Here is a 17,546-nt window from a genome sequence, read left to right on the forward strand (position 1 = left end):
GGGGTATCGGGGGCGGGAAGGGGGGGGGGGGTATACAGTTGCAGACTGAGAAGGAAAATAAGATGGCACTCTTCTTTTTGTAAGATTGTGCGGACTCTCATACCCGTTCGAGTCTTGTCAAGGAGAGTAATCTTTACAGATTATGCCCTTGGATCCCTGCCACCGCTTTCGGTGACCTGAGCCCTGTGACAGCGTCCTCTGCTCCTGCGCGTCGCTGGGGCAGCTGTCATCCCGACTACCATGGCAGAGCAGTCCCCTCCATTCTCGGCTACGCCATTGGAACGCCCGTCGCGTTCCCTGGTTCCCACATCGTCACACAGACGCTCAGCGAGCGTCGCGTGCACCCGCGTGCTGTGGAACCTCATCTCCAGTGCCAAAGCGGTGCGGTTGCATCATGAACAGGCACAGAAACTGTGCAGAGTCGTCAGCGAGAAACCGACATCACTTCGCCTACCGGTGCTTGCTGCCGACGTCGAGACAACTGCAAGGGGCCTGACGTCCTCGGCGGCCTCCAGCCCTACCACTAGCACCACAGCATCTTCGACCGCTGTAGCGGCGTATCATACAGCCCAACTCGAAGATGCCGGGTCAATTCTGTGCGTGAACGTCACCGATCCGCAGAACGTACCACTGCCGTTAGACGAGGAACCTGATATTGCAGACATGGATACTACGTCAACGCGTAAGCGCTCGCGTCCTAGCGAGTCGGGCAGCGACGATGAGGGTGGCTCGCGGAAGATGCACGCAGTAGCGCCTGAACGTGCCACAGTTGCGTGTCTTACCCCAACGTCAAATGATGCGGTTGCCCACGAAGACGCCGTCACACACGCAACTGACGAAATCAGTCAGTCTGAGTTTCAGACCGTCCTCTCCAAGTCTAAGAAGCGCCGACAGCGAGCCTCGACATCTCAAGGACCCGCTGCCCACACTGGTCCTCGTCCCGCCACTGAGTCGACGGCTATGCTTGCCCACGTTGCTCCAGGGACTTCTAATGCGCCCACTGCGACTCAGACCGCTCCTGCAGGGGTACGCGCCACTGAACACACCATGCCGGCTTCTGCTTCATCGTCGCTAGACTCGGGCACTATTCTTTTTCGACCAGCAAACGCCAGCGCCTCCTTTCACCGCACCTCTCGTCTTGCCATTGCGCAAGCTCTCTCTGCGCTGCCCGGAGTCAAGGAGGTGAGAGTAAACACGAAAAAGAACATCGTGGCAGCAGACGCATCTACACCAGAATGGATGAATCGCCTACTAGCAACATCGGAGCTCGCAGGAATACCCGTGACTGCCCGCCTCCCTGCTGACCGTTCACAAAGCAGTGGCGTGGTGCAAGGCGTCGATGGCGACTATACCGACGAAGCCCTCCTGGCCGCCGTGTCGTCCGATGTGCCGGTGATTGCAGCCAGGCGACAAGGGACATCACTAGTCTTGCGGTTCGCCTCTCCCGTGCCTCCCACCCGGGTCCGCCTTTTTCGCATGGTGTTCGAAGTGAGGCCATCCCGACCTCGCCCGCTTCAGTGCCGGCGGTGCGGACGCTATGGGCATATCGCCGTCACTTGCCGAGGACCAGAGCGGTGCCTGCGATGTGGTGGCCACCATGGGAAAGACGCCAACTGCACCAACAAATTAAGATGCCTGCACTGCGGCAGGCCACATTCAGCTGATTCCGCAGACTGTCAGCTCTGGCAAAGAGAGCGGCGCCTGGCCACCATCAAGGCATCAGCTCCCACCTACCTGCCTCACCGCGAGGCTCAAGCAGTCTTGCGGGCAAGCCCTAGTGTAACTGATAGTCCTCAGCTGAAGCAGACCACGGGCAAGAGCTATGCTGCCGCAGTGGGATCACCATCCAAGATGACGGTCAGCTCGACCCATCCAGGCCAGACAGGCGTACAACAACGGGGCCCTTCGGCTGGTCTCAAGCACCCCGACTCTACCACGACTCGTCCACCCGCGAAGGTACCTTCCCAGCCTCGTGTGGACCAGGAAAATGCAAACCTGAGGCTCCTGTTAAGAGCAGTTGCGGACCTGCTGCCTCCTGAAAACCAGCTGCGCTCCATCTGCCTTCAGGCAGGTGGCGCGCACCCTCATAGCAGCCACCATGGCTGACACTCATCCGCATGCTGCAGAGAACCACCGCCGCCGCCGCCCGTGTGTGCTTCAATGGAACGCTCACTCGTTGCGGCGGCGGCATGCAGACCTCTCCTCACATCTCCTGCAGAGCGAGTATGATGTGCTTGCTTTGCAGGAAGTGTACGTAGCAGCGACCGACTTGCGACTTCCCGGATACATCGGTTACCAAAGTATCACGTCGTGTACTCTAGACACGTGCCAGGACGCGCCGTGCATAGCGAGTGCACATCCCCAGGGCCGACCACGTTGTGCAGTGTACGTGCGACGAGAACTACCACATGTGCACATAAACGTGGCTGATGTCACTGGAGGGGCTCTTGAGTGTTGTGCCGTGACGGTGCGGCTTCGCGGTGTGGACACGACAGTGGCCTCTGTGTATGTGCGACCTGGACAGCGGTGGGACGCCTCCATGCTGTTACAGCTCACGGCTAAATTCGGAAGAGACTACCTCATATGTGGGGACATGAATGCTCATCACACCATGTGGGGGAGTAGCACCTGCTCCTCTCGAGGAAGGGATCTGGTGGACGTTATCCATCAACTGGGCCTACAAGTCTTGAACACCGGATCCTTCACTTTCGTCCGCAGAACAGCACGACCGTCATGCTCCGCCATTGACGTCACCTTGGCCAGTGAAGGGGACCGGTACGATTGGGCAGTGGAGCCTGACTCCTGGGGTTCAGACCACCTGCCGATCGTCATCTCACCTGTGGGCGTAAAGATCCCAAGGAGGAGGCTGTGTAGTACGATCGATTGGCGGGCTTTTCGAAGGCAGCTTCGAGACGTCCCAGAGGATCAGGATTTCCTGAATCTGGTAGCAGTGGCAGCGCAGGCGGCAACTATCCAGACCAGGGTGCCAGAGCACCACCCTGTGCCAGACCTCCATCACTTGAACTTACGGGCTGCGAGGCGCAGGGCTGAGAGAAGGTACCTAAAATCCCATGACCCAGCTCAACGTACACTCTTCAATCGTGTGGATGCGGTATGTCGGCGACATGCCAACCGTCGCAGGCGGCAAAGCTGGCAAGGCATCTGCCTCTCCCTGAGTCAGGCAAGAGGTGGCGCAAAAGCATGGCGACTTCTACGATCCCTCGTCACTGGACCAATGGTGCGGCAACCCGTCATTGCGGTGGCCATCTACTTAGGCATTAGTGAAAAAGAACTGGCAGAGCGACTGGCCGATCGCTTCACAGAACTCCCACCAGCCAATCCTTCAGCCCTCATCGCCACGCCTGCTCCCAAGCCACCGCAAGGTCATCACCCTGCCTGGACGGCCAGCCAGATCGCATCTCTGTGTCAGGACCCTATTTTCGAACACGAACTGAACGTTGCTCTAGCCAGAACCAAGCGCCGCAGTTCCCCTGGTGCCGACGGCATCACATACCAGATGCTGCGCAACCTGGATATGGCCTCACGACGACACCTGTTGAGGACTTTTAATGAAATATGGCAGAGCGGCAACCTACCTGAAGCCTGGCTGACCGCTGTTGTGGTGCCGATCCGGAAACCTCGCCGCCCTTGTGCCGCCATTACGTCCTACAGACCCGTTTCTCTCACCTCTGCTGCCTGCAAGCTCATGGAAGCCATAGCACTGGCACGCCTAAATTGGATTGCGGGGGCAAAGGATTTCCTACCAGAACAGCAGACGGGCTTCCGACGCCACCGATGCACAGCAGACTCGATCGCGGACGTCGTCTCTACCTTGGAGGAGGCCAAGCGCAACGGTGAAGTGGCCCTCCTCGTCCTGCTGGATGTACAGAGCGCTTTTGACAGCTTGCCTCACATAGCGATAGAGAGTGCTTTGGACACACTCGGCATCGTGAGCTGCCTACGTACCTTTATCAGTGCCTTTCTGGCAAAACGCACCCTCCGGGTTAGAGTACGACGCGCGCTCAGCGATCCACGGCCAGTGACAGCAGGCGTTCCACAAGGTTCCGTCCTGAGCCCCTTTCTGTTCAACCTGGTGCTAGCGGGGCTGCCGACCGCGATGCCCGCAGACAAGCGTTACCCCACGCAGTGCTCCTTGTACGCAGACGATGTGGCACTGTGGGTTAAGGGGCCTAGGCAAAACTTCACGGCCATAAGGCGTTCCCTGCAGCGCTCCTTGGATGCCGTCGTCTCTTTCTTCAAGGCAATCGGACTGAACGTTTCGCCCACGAAGACGGAGGCACTGCTGGTTCACCCCAGAGCCACTGCGCGGAGGGCCGTCCGAAGGCTTGTGCTAGGTGACCGACCTATCCCGTGGAGCGATGCAGTGACGTACCTGGGGCTAAGGATCGACCACCGCCTTACCTGGATACCAGCCGTTAAGCTCGCCGTCCTCAAGGCCACCAGGGTCGAGACTGCCGTAAGCAAACTGCTCAGCAGGGGCCAAGGGTGCACCTCACGGCTGGCTCTAAGACTCTACGAAGGGGCTGCAACGACAGCGCAAACTTATGCACTGCCCTTGGTGCAGCTAGCGCCACACCGCAAGGAGCAACTGGAGCGGCAACATCGCATGGCAATTCGGCGCTTCATGGGACTTCCCCGTCAGTCACCCATAGCTGCAACCCTGGCGGAGGCCCAGACCTGGCCTCTGTCACTCTTGATGCTACGACAGGCGCTGCATCACGTGGATCGCCTTCACAGGGCCCTCGGGGGCGCTGCCCTCCTTCGGAGACTGCGGAGCCGACCAGCGTCACGGATGGCACAGATCTGCGCTCTCTATGAAGAGCTGGTCCCCGATCCCCCCAGTCCAATCCAACCCCCTCCACCACACCAGCAGCCTCTGGACGTACAATTAACTCTGGACAACCTCAGAAAAAGGCGCACACCGGCATGCGAGCTCCATCAGGCAGCCGTGGCGAAACTTCATGAAAGACTTAAGGGGCAGCTCCTGGTATTCACGGACGGGTCCGTTCGGGACAGCCCCCATTCGGCCGCGGCTGCCTGCGTCATACCATCGACTGGGACAACCATCCGCTGCCGACTTCCCTTTCACGCCAGCTCCACTGCAGCTGAATTGGCCGGCCTTCACTTGGCAGCCGACCACCTTGCTGCCACGTTACCCCAGTTGCCTGTGGCGATTCTGTGCGACTCCCGACCAGCCCTACAAGCGCTGCTCCAACCAGACCAAGCAGGCATAACTGTGGCGTTGCTGCACGCAAAACTGACCGCCATCAAAGAGAGTGGTGTGCGCCTGTCCCTCCACTGGCTTCCCTCGCACGTTGGAATAGCTGGCAACGAGGAGGCTGACGCCGCCGCTAAGGCAGCACACCACTGCGACACGCCAGTCACTAAGGCGGTAACCCAGTCGGATTACTCACGGCAGCGACTGCGGAAGCTCTTACCAACGGCCCACCCTGACACACGGGTGGCAAGCGGCAAACCTCCACCATCCCTTCCGGAGACCGGCCTGGACAGATGCGAGCGGCGATTGTTGCTTCGCCTGCGTACTGGCAGCGTCTGGCCTGCGGCACGCATGTATTCCGCGGGTCGCTCTTCATCGCCAGCGTGCCGAAGGTGCGGTGATGACGAAACGCTGCAGCATATTGTTTGCTCCTGCCCTGACCTGGCCACTGAGCGTTGCGCACTGGTAAGCCGCTATCGTCTGCTTGGACTACCTGCCGAAACAATGGAAGACATACTTTTTCCCGCGCGCTCGAAGACGAAAGCCCTTCGAGCCTTCCTCGAGTTCTGTGCTTGCGCGGACCTCGCCGCCTTATAGACGGACTCTTTTCACTCGCACTACTGACTGTACTGACAAGACGTTCTCTTGCCATGACATTCACTTTTTCTTTCCTTCCTCTCTTCTTCCTATCATCTTTACTTCCCCTTCCCCGATCCCTAAAGGCGCTGAGCCGTGCCCCCGCGACGGGAGGCAGAAAATAGCGTCCTTTTTGTCTCTTCCTCTTTCATTAATCTCTCTCTCTCTCTAAGATTGTGCGATGCTTTGGCAATTCTCGCCGGCTCAAGTATGACGCGGTTAAAGTTCTTCGTTCTCATACTCGCTGCGTCCGACCGTCCGTGCCCTGGAACGGTGCCAGCTGTGGTCTCTCCCTCCCCCTCACACGTTCTGCTGTGAAGTGATGGTATAGGTGGTGGTGGTAGTGGTTAGAAGAGGGAAAAAGGCACCTAATTTCTGCAGCCCGGCCGGGAGCACGGCGCAGTGCCTGGTATAGCGGCGCGTAGAAACAAGGATAGTTATAGCGCGAGAACAAAACGACGACACAGATACAAGAAGGACAACGAGCGTCCTTCTTGTCTCGTGTGTCGTCGTTTTGTTCTCGCGCTGTAACTATCGTCATGCCATACCAACCAGTTCAAGCTGCCGCACTTCTAAGTAGCGTAGAAACGGTTGTGCTGTCACAGCTGTGTCCTTTCCCCCTTCACTCGATCAGCAACCACGTATACGGCTGAGCGGCGCGCGCAGCAATGTTTTCTCGTAAGGCACAGGCTTTCGCCGAAACACATTTTGGAATAGGCAGAGTCCTTCAAATTTTCTTTAGCTCATTTTTCTTTAGCAATTTTCTTTAGCAATTTTCTTTAGCTCAATTTTCTTTTAACTCATTTTTGTTAGTGTGTTGTTGTACGCGTCGTCATCGTCAGCCAATCGTCGGATTTTCAATGCCGCACATGTGCCTCGCCTCCCCACGACTTGAGTTACGATGACCAACAACTGCTCGCGGAGGGAAAGCCATCAGTGGGTCGGTATTGAATAGATCGGAATGCCGGACAACAGGAGAAGGGTGGTGTTTGGCATATGTTTGACGGTGTATGTACCGTGTGCGGCGGTTGCGGAGCTGTTGAATAGCCGGGGTTCATTCCGGGTGCTCGGTGACCCGGACTCTCCTTCCTTTTCCTGCCACTCTGCGTGCGGCACTGAAACGGACCTTTCGGTTTCGCAGAGCGGCGCGTGAAAGAAACGCCCGTATTGATGACGGTCGGTTGCTCTCTCTCTCTCGTTGTAAAAGTAAAGCGGGACCAAGAAGGATGGGTCTCCGCGTTGAAAAAGCGGCTCTCCCCGACTTCCTTTGTGGCCGACATCCTTTTCTCTGCACCACGGTATAGAAAAAAGACGCCCCTGTGTCGCATGCATAAATGCGGATTCCCCACCCACCTCCTCCGGGTACAAGAAAGAAAGGGTTAAAGTATGACCCTTTGAGCCTTGCGAACGACACTCATTCCATTCGCATGCGGACTGTTATGAATCTGGCGTTTAGCATCTTCGCATCCGGAGTTGTTGTGAGTCGTCCGCCTGCGGCAGAGTACTACTCTCTTGAAAGGGGGGGGGGGGGGGGGAGGGAGTATTTGTGAAACGCCGCTGCCACGTTGGATGGCGAGGCGACAGCGGTTCTCTCCTTCGAGGAGTCAAGAAGGAAGTCGAGTGGGGTGGTGGTAGTGATTAGAATGAAGAGGAAAAAGGCACCTAATTTCTGTCTGCCTTCAGGCGACACGGCGCAGTGCCTTATAGGGGTGGGGGGAAGGAGGGATAAAAAGAATAGAAGGAAAGTAGAAGCAGAAGAAGACAGCCAACGAGAGGAAAAAAGAAGGAGATAGGAAAGTGGGGATCCGGTCGAAGAAGTCCAAGGGCGGGGTGCCACAATGCGAGAGCTGCACGGCATCAGGAGACCGCGGAGGGCGAACCAGTCGGCGGGAGCTACGCTGAAGTCGGAGATCGCGAGGGCACAACCGTCCAGCTTGAAATCCTGCGAGCGAATCCTCGAGTGGGGTAGCCTGTGTTGTGGCGTTGAGGAGGAAGCGAGGAGAAGGGGAGGGTAGGTTAAGAATGTCGGTTGAAGATAGAGGGTTGGAAAATGGCTGGAGGATGGGGGGGCGGGTGGTATCGTCTGTAGTGCATTTTTAAAAGTGGCGCTGCCGCGAGAGCAACAGAAGTAGTAAAAGGCGGCTGCTGACGACGGTGGTCTGCTGCTGCCGCGATGTGATGCTTGTCGGGGCTTGTCCGGTGGCAGCGGCGGCGCGTCTTAAAAGCGGCGACCGCCCCCCTCCCCCCTCCTTATTCCTTCTTCCCTTGTAAACCCCCCCCCCCCCCCCCCCATTAAGATAAGCCGGGCGCGGTTGGCTGGCTCCGGCTTAGCTACGGCCTGCGACTGTTCCCCCACCCCCTCTATTTTCTCTTGTTCAAGCTGCTGCGCGGCGCGACCACACAGAGAACGCCGCCGCGGCGTATTCTGGTCGTTGTCGTACTTGTGTTATTTATTTTTTTTCTTTTTTCGCTGTCGTTGGTGGCGACCAAAAGTCTAGAAACGTTGGTGGCGACGTGTAGTTGATGCGCTTAATATGGGTGGAAGGGTTTTCCGACTTAGAAGTGCGGCAGCTTGGGCTAGTTGGTATGACATGGCGGTAGTTATTGCGCGAGAACAGAACGACGACGTGTCTTTCGTGTTTTTCTTGTCTGTGTGTCGTCGTTCTGTTCTTACGCTAGAACTATCGCCAGGTTTCCTGAGGTTTTTTTATTTCTTTTTAATTTCTTCCCGTAAACCTGGACTTCTCTATATCCGAAGGGTATTCTTAGTATTTCTCTGAAAAAAAAAAAATAACTAACTCATCTGACTTGCAGAGGAAGAAGCGTGAAGAAAACCGAGGCACTTGCCCACAGAAAGAAATATCTACAGTGGCTAAATCTGATCTCAATCGGCTTTTTATTACAATCGACAAATCTGCGTGGAAGTTTGACAATCCTCAATGCTTACTGCTACTGTCACAAGTGTCAGCTGCAACGTGGATCTCTGTGTGGTTCTCTGTGTACGATCGCCCTTTTCAGAAATCGAGTTACATAGTTAACGCGCACGCTGCGAATTTTTTTATTGTTCAACAACGCACAGGGGAAATCTCCCACCGGCACCACTTTGCAGGTCCAAACGTAAGACTGGTTACACACTACGACTACGACGAGGGATGAACGCCCTTTTCAGAAATCGAGAACGCACGCTATGGGCTTTCAGCGAACAGGAGAGGGTTGCGGTGGGCCATCCCATGAACTGATCACAGCGCAGTATCGGTGGCGGATCAAGGGGGGGGGGGGGGGAGCGAAGGGGGTAGAGACGACTTCTTTTTCTTCTCCCTTGTGGCTCCATGCTCACAGCATAGAGAAACATACATAAAGAGCGGACACTCCCGTAGGGCCCAGCGGCCGAGCTACTGGGCTGCTTTCAGCGCCACGAGTGGCTGGTCAGACTCGATAATGTCATCAGCTCAAGTAAAATTATAAAAATTTATCTTTCCGATGCTGGGATTTGAACCCTTAATTTCATGCTCCTAATGTCTTTACCACTAGGCTACACACCCATGATTCCACAGCGGAAATACATGTACAGCACATATGAACCACATGAATGCGCACCCTTTGTGCAATACAAATGCAGGAAGACAACACTTTCTGGTCGGATTTTAGGGATTTTTGTGGTAATGCATTAAACGTACTTAGCGGGGCACGATGTAGAGTGGATACCGAAAATTGCACAAATCAATAAAATTTTCTTTTTTGGAAAAATTTGACGCGAATCTTGGGTTTTCAATGTCCTCCCGAGGCGGCTATTATATGTTTTGACAAGAGAGTACAAGCGAGCATGGGAACGCCATCTAGTGGTTGGTTAGGCAATTTCTTGCTGGGCCGCGAAAAGGCTCGAGTGGCCACTCTTCATATAGTAAATTTCTCTATGCTCGCAGAGGAGCCTCGCCGCTGCGCCTTTACCGCCTGTAAAAAAAAAAAAAAAAAAAGGCTATAGTAGTGCTTGGCGGAGCGCGCATTTGCTGCTGCAGACTGTAGCTTCCACAATGGCGGCGGCGCGCGCGTTTTTATGACGGCACGCTCGGACGATCTTTATTTATCTCTCCTGTTTGCCCACAGGGCATATCCGCTCGCGTATACCACTAAAACGAACGGAATATGGCCGCCCTTTCCTTTGTCGGTGTCGTCGGCAGCGTCTGGCGCTTCGCTCGGAGGCCTTGGATATGCCGCTTTCGGCGAAGACTCTCTGTCGCTGGCTTTCGCCTTTTGTTCCCTCGTGGGCCCTTAGAGAAGAAGGAGGTTATTCAGGAGTTGTGCAGATATATATATATATATACATATATATATATATATATATATATTCCGGGCACTTTCTTAGTATGAAACGCTTTTGTTTGTTCCGGAACAACGGCTTTTTTAACTGTCAAGACTCTCTTTCGGTATGCGTCTGGCGTCGCTGCATCTTGGTCGTCCTTTTCACGACGTGCGCGCCATCCTGCGGCGGACGAGCCCCCTGTCGGCGACAAGCCCTTTTTTTTTTCTTTATTATTGCTATCACGTGCATCTTGTCTGCTGCACCGAGAACGACGGCGAGCTTTCTTATTGCAGCAAGCGCGCAAACTTTCCCGCGAGGCTTATAGGAGGAATTCCTTTCTCGTCGGTGTCGCGCGTGGAACGTTGTGCAGTATGTGCGCGATGCGTCCGATCTGTTTGGATTTTTATCCACCTCTCTCTCTGTTTTGTGTGCTGCATTTCTTCGTATACATACGGGCCGGGTTTGGAGGGCGCTTGCGTGCCTTCGTAATTCTGCGGCCGAGTATGGAGTTTGTGGCGGTTGTCATCCGAATCTCCGCAGAGAAAGGGCAGGCATTCTTTTTCATCGCGGTGGCTTTCGGGCGCCGGGCATTTTTCGCGATGCGATACCGCACCCCCCCCCCCCCCCCCCCGGCTCGAGAGAACTTGCGGTTGCGTACCGTTCCGACTACTCGGGAGGAACACTGCAGCGGTGGCCTTCGTGTATGTATGCAGGATGCCGCGGTGTGTCCTTCGGGCAAGAAACACACAGGGGTCGTCGCATCAAAAACGACGGGACGGAATGCTTCTCGTAGACGGCAGTCTTTGCGCTTTGGTTGCCTCTAATGTGGGGCAAAGTACTCAATAAAAAGAATGAAAAGCCGGCCTTAGCAGTGTCGTAGCTGCAGCACATGTGCTATAGCTCTTTGGACGAAGATTATGTTTAAAAGAAAAGAATCAATGCAGCATTGACAGGGAACAGCCCGTGTTCGCTTTCTATCTTTCGCACTGATCCTGGCGGCCGTCCATTCCTCCGTCGGCCGCATCGAAACGATCTCATCCCATATTGTGATCACGTAATCAGTTGCGTCGTTGCATCTTGTTTGTTCGGCGGGTACTATACCCCCCGGCTTTCCCATCAGCCACTGTCGCGCCTGCCGTTCGTTGAATCGATGCATGAGCCTAGTAGCCCCTCCCCCCCCCCTTTTTTTTTCCCTTCTTTTCTTGCGGAAGCGAATCGGATTTATCGCCCTTCGGGAAAACGTGATTTCTCCACTCCTTTTCTTTCGTCTTCTTTTTTTTTCTCGCCCCGCCACGACACCTCGGGACGGGAAGTAATACTAATGGGATTTCAGACTTCGCACGTGTAGCATTATACTGCGAGCACTGTACGACGCGTCGAACAAAGAGAGAGACACGTCCGCTGTCGCGAACGGGTCTGTGTCTCTGTGAAAAAGAGACTTTCCTTCCGGCTTTTGCGTCTCTTCGGCTCGGAAACACTCTTCGGATTGGGAGCCATTGGAGGAACGCACGCTCCAGTCGTCCCGATGTTCCGAACGAAGTCACTTCTTCGACTCTCTCTTATTCTCCGCCGTCGTCCGACCAGCACGTTCGAACGTGGCTCTCTCTTGTGCGTGCGGCACTAATGGAATCGGAAACACGAAACTCTCGCGCACAAAAAGACAGGGCGCGCGCGCGCGCTCCAAGCCACGAAAAAGAATGGGCCTCGGCAGCTCCGGAACCATTAGCATTAGCGCACGAATTTCGGATGAACGGGTGGTGGAAAGGGGGGGGGGGAATCATCTTCTAGTTCCTTTGCTGCTACCCCCCCCCCCCCTTCCCGAAGCCATCATCAACCCGCCTATTTCTAGTTCCTCTCGCAGCCGGTAGGTGGCGCATCGCTCGCTATTCCTCCGTGGGGTCCGTCCCAGACTTGGCGCCTCCGCTGACCCCTGGCGGCGCGTAATTCGTTACGGCTCACACCGGATCGTCGTTGTTGTAGCCTGTCGTCTTCGTCCCTCACTCAATTTTCTCACCCTCGTCGTCTCTCTTTTGCGGCACCGTGGAAGGCTTCCTTCCACTCGCGAAGCCTGTCGGCTTCTCAGCGGGGCACCGCGTGTTACTAGACCCCCCCCCCCCCCCTCCGCTCCTCTTCATCCTTGTTGCTGTTGGTCATTTTTGTCTTTCTTGCTCTTCTTTATTTTGCCACGCACGATCATCATAGCGCCTTCTCTGGTCGTGGCCGCAGCAATGCTGCCCGTTGTCTTTTGTGTGTTGTTCTCCCGCTGACCACCGAGCGCGGAAGACGGGAGAGGACAAGGGAGGGGGGGTCCCGCACTGGAAGCTGCATTCTCGTCGTGACGACGTTTCTGCGAAGGGGAGCCGGTTTTGGCACCCCCAACTTCGCCTGTTCGCCATACCGAATTTCATTCTTGCGTCGCTGTTCTGTGGCAGCACCTAATGCAGTGATTTCTTTTACTTTTTCTTTTTGTCCCCCCCCCCCCCCCACGGAGAAGGAGAGGAGTTGCGCACGACGACACGCAAGTGTGTGATTGTAGTATGCCGAGATGTCGAAGGGAGTGTCCATCTCTGCAGCCATATCTATTTCATTTCTTCACACTGAAGCTGTCATTGGCTGTGTCGTCTTGTCGCTGCACATGTTGCGGATAGAGTGGACGTTTGTCGCGGACACTGCGGCGTACCTCTCCTCGAGCCACTGTGGAAAGCGACGGAGCATGGAATTTCGGTGGGGGACTGCGTTGCAGATGATGAAGCTGGAAAGTTGGTGTTGTGGTTTGGAATTGCTCCAGCATACAGTCTGATAAGCTGAACTAAATAAAAGCAGCATACTTTTTATTACGTCCACAACATTTACTGGAATCGAAGCAGACGATACAAAAGCCTGCAAAAGATGTTTGAATGTTTATTCGTAAAAAGAAACACTAGCGCAAATGGAGCCTGTAACTTTGTTCTTTACAATGTTCGTGCTGTCTGGTTGAGAGTACTTTCAACAAAGCACATGGCGCACATCAAAAGCTCACTTACTTGGGCGAAACTTGTGATACAAAAGTGGGGTTCAAGTACATCGGTTTGAATAGATTTTATGTCTTCAGTACAAAGCTCTATGATCAAAGATTTATGTGCTTGACGATGAAGTGGAACAGTGAAGATCGCTTTTGTAGATGACTTTTGTTTCGTGTTCTACTTTCAAGTCATTTATGGTGCACTTGCATTTATAGCTGGTGTAGTACAATGTCCTAGAGTGTCATATAAGCCCAGGTGCTCACATAGACACTGGGCTGTCATTACATCTTATTTTTTCTATGGCCTAGCTTTTCTTTATCTCAAGACGGAGATAAGGCCATGTGCTCAGCCTGTCTGCAGAAGTACTTGGACATTGTCTTAAGGCGCCTGAAAGGAGCCCCTTTTGTTCGGTTTCCTATCTGGCCCTCGTCTTGCGTACCCGTCTTGACATCTTTTTCTGCACCTCCGTTTGTCTCGCAAGTTTTCTTGTGTCCCCGTGAAAACAGTGGTGCACTTGACACAGCATACGTTCAAGTGTTTTCGCATTGTCTTAAGTCGTCGATGGGGCACCTTTTGTTGAGATTTTTATCGGAGCTCATCTTTTTCCATCACCTCTCTCGTTTTATCTCTCGTTGTGCAACTGTTATGCTTCTAGGAATGCCATATGCCTTCGAGGGCTTCTTGCATTGTCTTACGATGTTGAGATGCTCCTCTCTTTCTGCATGGAATGGCTGACTGGCTCTTCTCGAGATAATCTGCCCCTTATTTCGCACTTCAGGATACAGTTGGTTCATAGGGCAACCACGAACTGGGGAATGATGGAACGACAAAAAGTGTTTGTGACTTCTCAGCAATAGGAAGAAACGCTGTAGCTACGTTACTCCCATAATAGTTTGCCTTAGCAAAACGAGTAGGAACATAGTGTGAAATTTTGCTGTATTGGCTGTGGATCATTTTTTGAAGAAAGTGAATGCATTCAGTGGTTCCCCCTAACCACCCTTGTTGCTTACAGATCTCGCATTGGAAAACCAGCAGCAATTCAGTTATACCAAGTGAAATAATGTCACCCAAGCTTCTTTCAAAGTTCACTTTTTAAATGGACACTAAGCAGCAGCGAGTTAAAACACAGGAGTAAAATGTGCCTGTCATGTCATTTTTATATATGAGTCGTTTATTGAGTGGAGTTCACTATAGTGAAGCGAAATTCCTGCACCAGTGTCCTGTAGTACTCTTGTTCTTTGGCACCATCTGGCAGAGACTTGACAATTGTTTAATATCACAATATTTAGACCTCTGTCAAGCAACTTTTGTGTTTTTTGTTCTTCTAAAAGGGATTCAGATAAGCAAGAATTGATTGTTTATTGATTATAAATGAAACGAGGGATAAGATGAAGGAAAGGTGGCTACTGTTACAGCATTGCTGGCACTTAAATTATCGTGCTGTGAAAATACCCCGAAGTGTTTTCCTCATGTCATGGGTGCTGCAGTTGTAAACGCTGCTAATAGACACCACTCTTTTTACGGTATAAAATGCATAGAGTCTTGATACTACATCATAGCAATGTCAACTTTTCAATGTCCTTGTGGATTTTTCTGCTCTTGAGCGAGCTGCCTGTAACGAATGTCTACTTACTGTGGCATATTAAAGAACGCTTGAATTTCCGTTGCACATTTAATTCATGGCGGTGCTAAAATTTGTGTTCAAGCTTATTTCACACTTGTGAATAGTTCATCAATGTTTCCGATTGTGACACGTTTGCTTTATAAACATAAACATTTCTTAGCCTTATTGTTTTATCTGTATGCATTGTATTTTTCACTTCATGTGTTTTATTTGAAAACTATTGTGCCTTTTTTAATATTATGTATCAATGTATCACACCTGCTTGAGACTGCAGTATCAGTCTCTGCTTGAGATTTCAGTATCAATTAGTAAATAAATAGTTGTGTCAGATCAACGTGCATCCTTGGTTCTGCTCATCGAGTCTTAAAGCGGTTACACAAAAGTTTTCAATTGTCAATTTCTTCTTTCTTTTTTTTTTTTTTAATCCAATGAAAGGCCAGGTCCTCAAGAGCCAATAAAATGTGCTGGTAAGCATGAGTGCACACTGAAAAAGTAATTGTAGTTTGTTTTTAATACTAGTTTTGATTCCCACAGCACCCTCATGTCAAAACACTGTAGAGGTCTTGACGTTTTAACCGCCGTTCCGCTTTGTTGTGATGCACACAAATGACCATATTGAATCTTTTGGTACCTGACGCCATAATAACTAGCAATACTGGAGCTTGAACTCACTAAAATACAGTTAAACCCCTTCATAAGAGGCATGCTCCAGACAGAAATTCTTGTTTTTATATGAGCAATTCTTGTCCTTTATATGAGATGTGTCTTATAAGTGGGGTACTATGTGTGCATTTTTTTTATCAACCTGTATTTTACTGTAGGCATACTGGTGTCTTGTGGGAAAATACTGCTAATCGGCAATCAAGACTCTTGAGAATACTCGAGCCAAACATTATAGCACAGCCTGTGGTCTGTAATTAGCGGTGAATTCTCAACGTCTGCAAGGAATCGCTCCCTCTTCTTTCTACAAACAGTGAAAAATCCACGGCTGTTGGCCGATTTGAATGTTGTGAGCCGCATAGTTGCCATAGCCGCCGCAAAATGCTGCTGTGTGCCCGCTTGGGCGCGCACAGTCACGCTGAAAGTGACCAGCATGATTGAAGAAAAAAAAAAAGAATGCGAAGGCCATGACATGCACTGATGAAAGGACGCATCTATGTGCCTTCTTGTCGTCCCCGTCCCTGCATAGCTTTCAGCACGCCTGCTGACATGAAATGATAGCGAAAACTTTTTAAGCATGCAGCAAATCCCTGTATCATCGCTCATACTTGATGGATTCTAAAAAATTCTTTACAACAGTAGATTTGTGAGACAATAAGCTCTTTTATTGAAGCGATTAGATGATTACATATAGAAGTATTGGAGAACCCCTTCAATGTCATGAGAAAGTGTCTCATCAGCATTTACTGAGCTTCAAACTCACTCATAGGAGTGAGTTTGAAGCTCATACAATAAAATTTTTTGGCGGAGAACACTCACCTTTTAAAATTTCTGTTAATGCCCCTGTAATAGCGTGGTTATCCCATATGCAATTGAAATAGTTGCGTAGTGGTAACATTGTTTTTTTTTTTTTTTTTTTCACTCAAATGCGAGAAAATGGTCATTATCACGGAAAAGAACTTTATCTCTGTAGCTTACTTTGTTTACTTTTCTTCTTCCAGATCGCTGAGAAGCTGCAGAAGAAGCTGCAGTCGTACGTGGCACTTCTCAATCGCAGCTCGGACGTTGTGGAGGAGGTCTACAGGTTTCGACAGCGTTACGCATTCCCGGCGGTTAACCCATGCTGCTTGATGGACCCAAGTGTCTTGATGTGAGTTCCTTTTTAACTCGCATTTGCTTTACTTTTCCTGCAGGTCATCTAAAAATTCTGTTCTTCAGCAACAAAAATGTTGAAGCTCTAATTCATACACTTCTGCCAAATCAACTCTGTGTGCTGGGTTTCACCGCCGTGGTTGTGAAAGTTATCTTTTTTGGAAAGGAAGGCAGCAGATATCATCAGTGCTGATGGCGTCAGTTGCCTAAATGCCTCTTACCACAAACTGATTTTGATTTGATGTTGATTTTAGACACACATTTAGCATCTAGATGTGCTGAACACTTATGTCATTCTTGGAAATTTTTTGGTTTCTTTAAATCATTGTTACACATTTGAAAACCCATCTGGGCAAGTGGAGTTGCCTATTCGCTGTTGTTGAATATACACCACATTCAGTTTATCTATAAACGCACTCGTGAATCTTTCACAACTTTAGTTTGCTTTTTCTTGTAGTGGTTGGTAGGTTTCTTCTGTTAGGTTCTGTTAGGCAGCATTCTTTTCTTTTTCAATTATTTCCTGCTTTGTTATTGTGTCTTTGTGATATTAAGTGTTTGTATAGATTTGTAAGCGATAAATATTTCTGGCCTCTTCAACTTGCTTTCAGCTATGCTGGTGGCACAAAATAGATGAAGAAGTAAAGGAAAATTTTGTCATTCTTGGCAGGGCTGTAAATAGGGGGTAGTTGAAGGGGGTTCTGACCCCCCCCCCCCCCACACCAAAAAAAAAAAAAAAAACTTTTCAGGTGATACTGAAGTACATTTACACACCTTCACCTCGAGCACCAGTTTCCAGATGTAGCCGTTCTACATATAAACACCCCCTGAAAAAAACTTACCAAGGGCAGCCCCGATTGTTGGCATGGCACAGTGACATTGTTCCAGCTTGCAAAAACAAATAGGTGACTGGTGGCACAAAATAGATGAAGAAGT

At 51.5% G+C, this 17,546-nt stretch overlaps 1 protein-coding gene across 1 annotated transcript in view; it reads left to right on the forward strand.

Annotated features, from left to right (window-relative positions):
• The window catches only part of LOC119180616 (VWFA and cache domain-containing protein 1), a 73,564-nt gene that overhangs the window by 27,493 nt on the left and 28,525 nt on the right, over nucleotides 1-17,546 (forward strand). The window contains exon 3 of the mRNA XM_037431727.2: nucleotides 16,463-16,611. Within this exon, the coding sequence (XP_037287624.2) occupies nucleotides 16,463-16,611 (149 nt within the window). The remainder of the gene's footprint in view (nucleotides 1-16,462; nucleotides 16,612-17,546) is intronic.

This window comes from Rhipicephalus microplus, chromosome 10 (genome assembly GCF_043290135.1).
Source record: "Rhipicephalus microplus isolate Deutch F79 chromosome 10, USDA_Rmic, whole genome shotgun sequence".
Taxonomy (NCBI): Eukaryota; Metazoa; Arthropoda; class Arachnida; order Ixodida; family Ixodidae; genus Rhipicephalus; species Rhipicephalus microplus.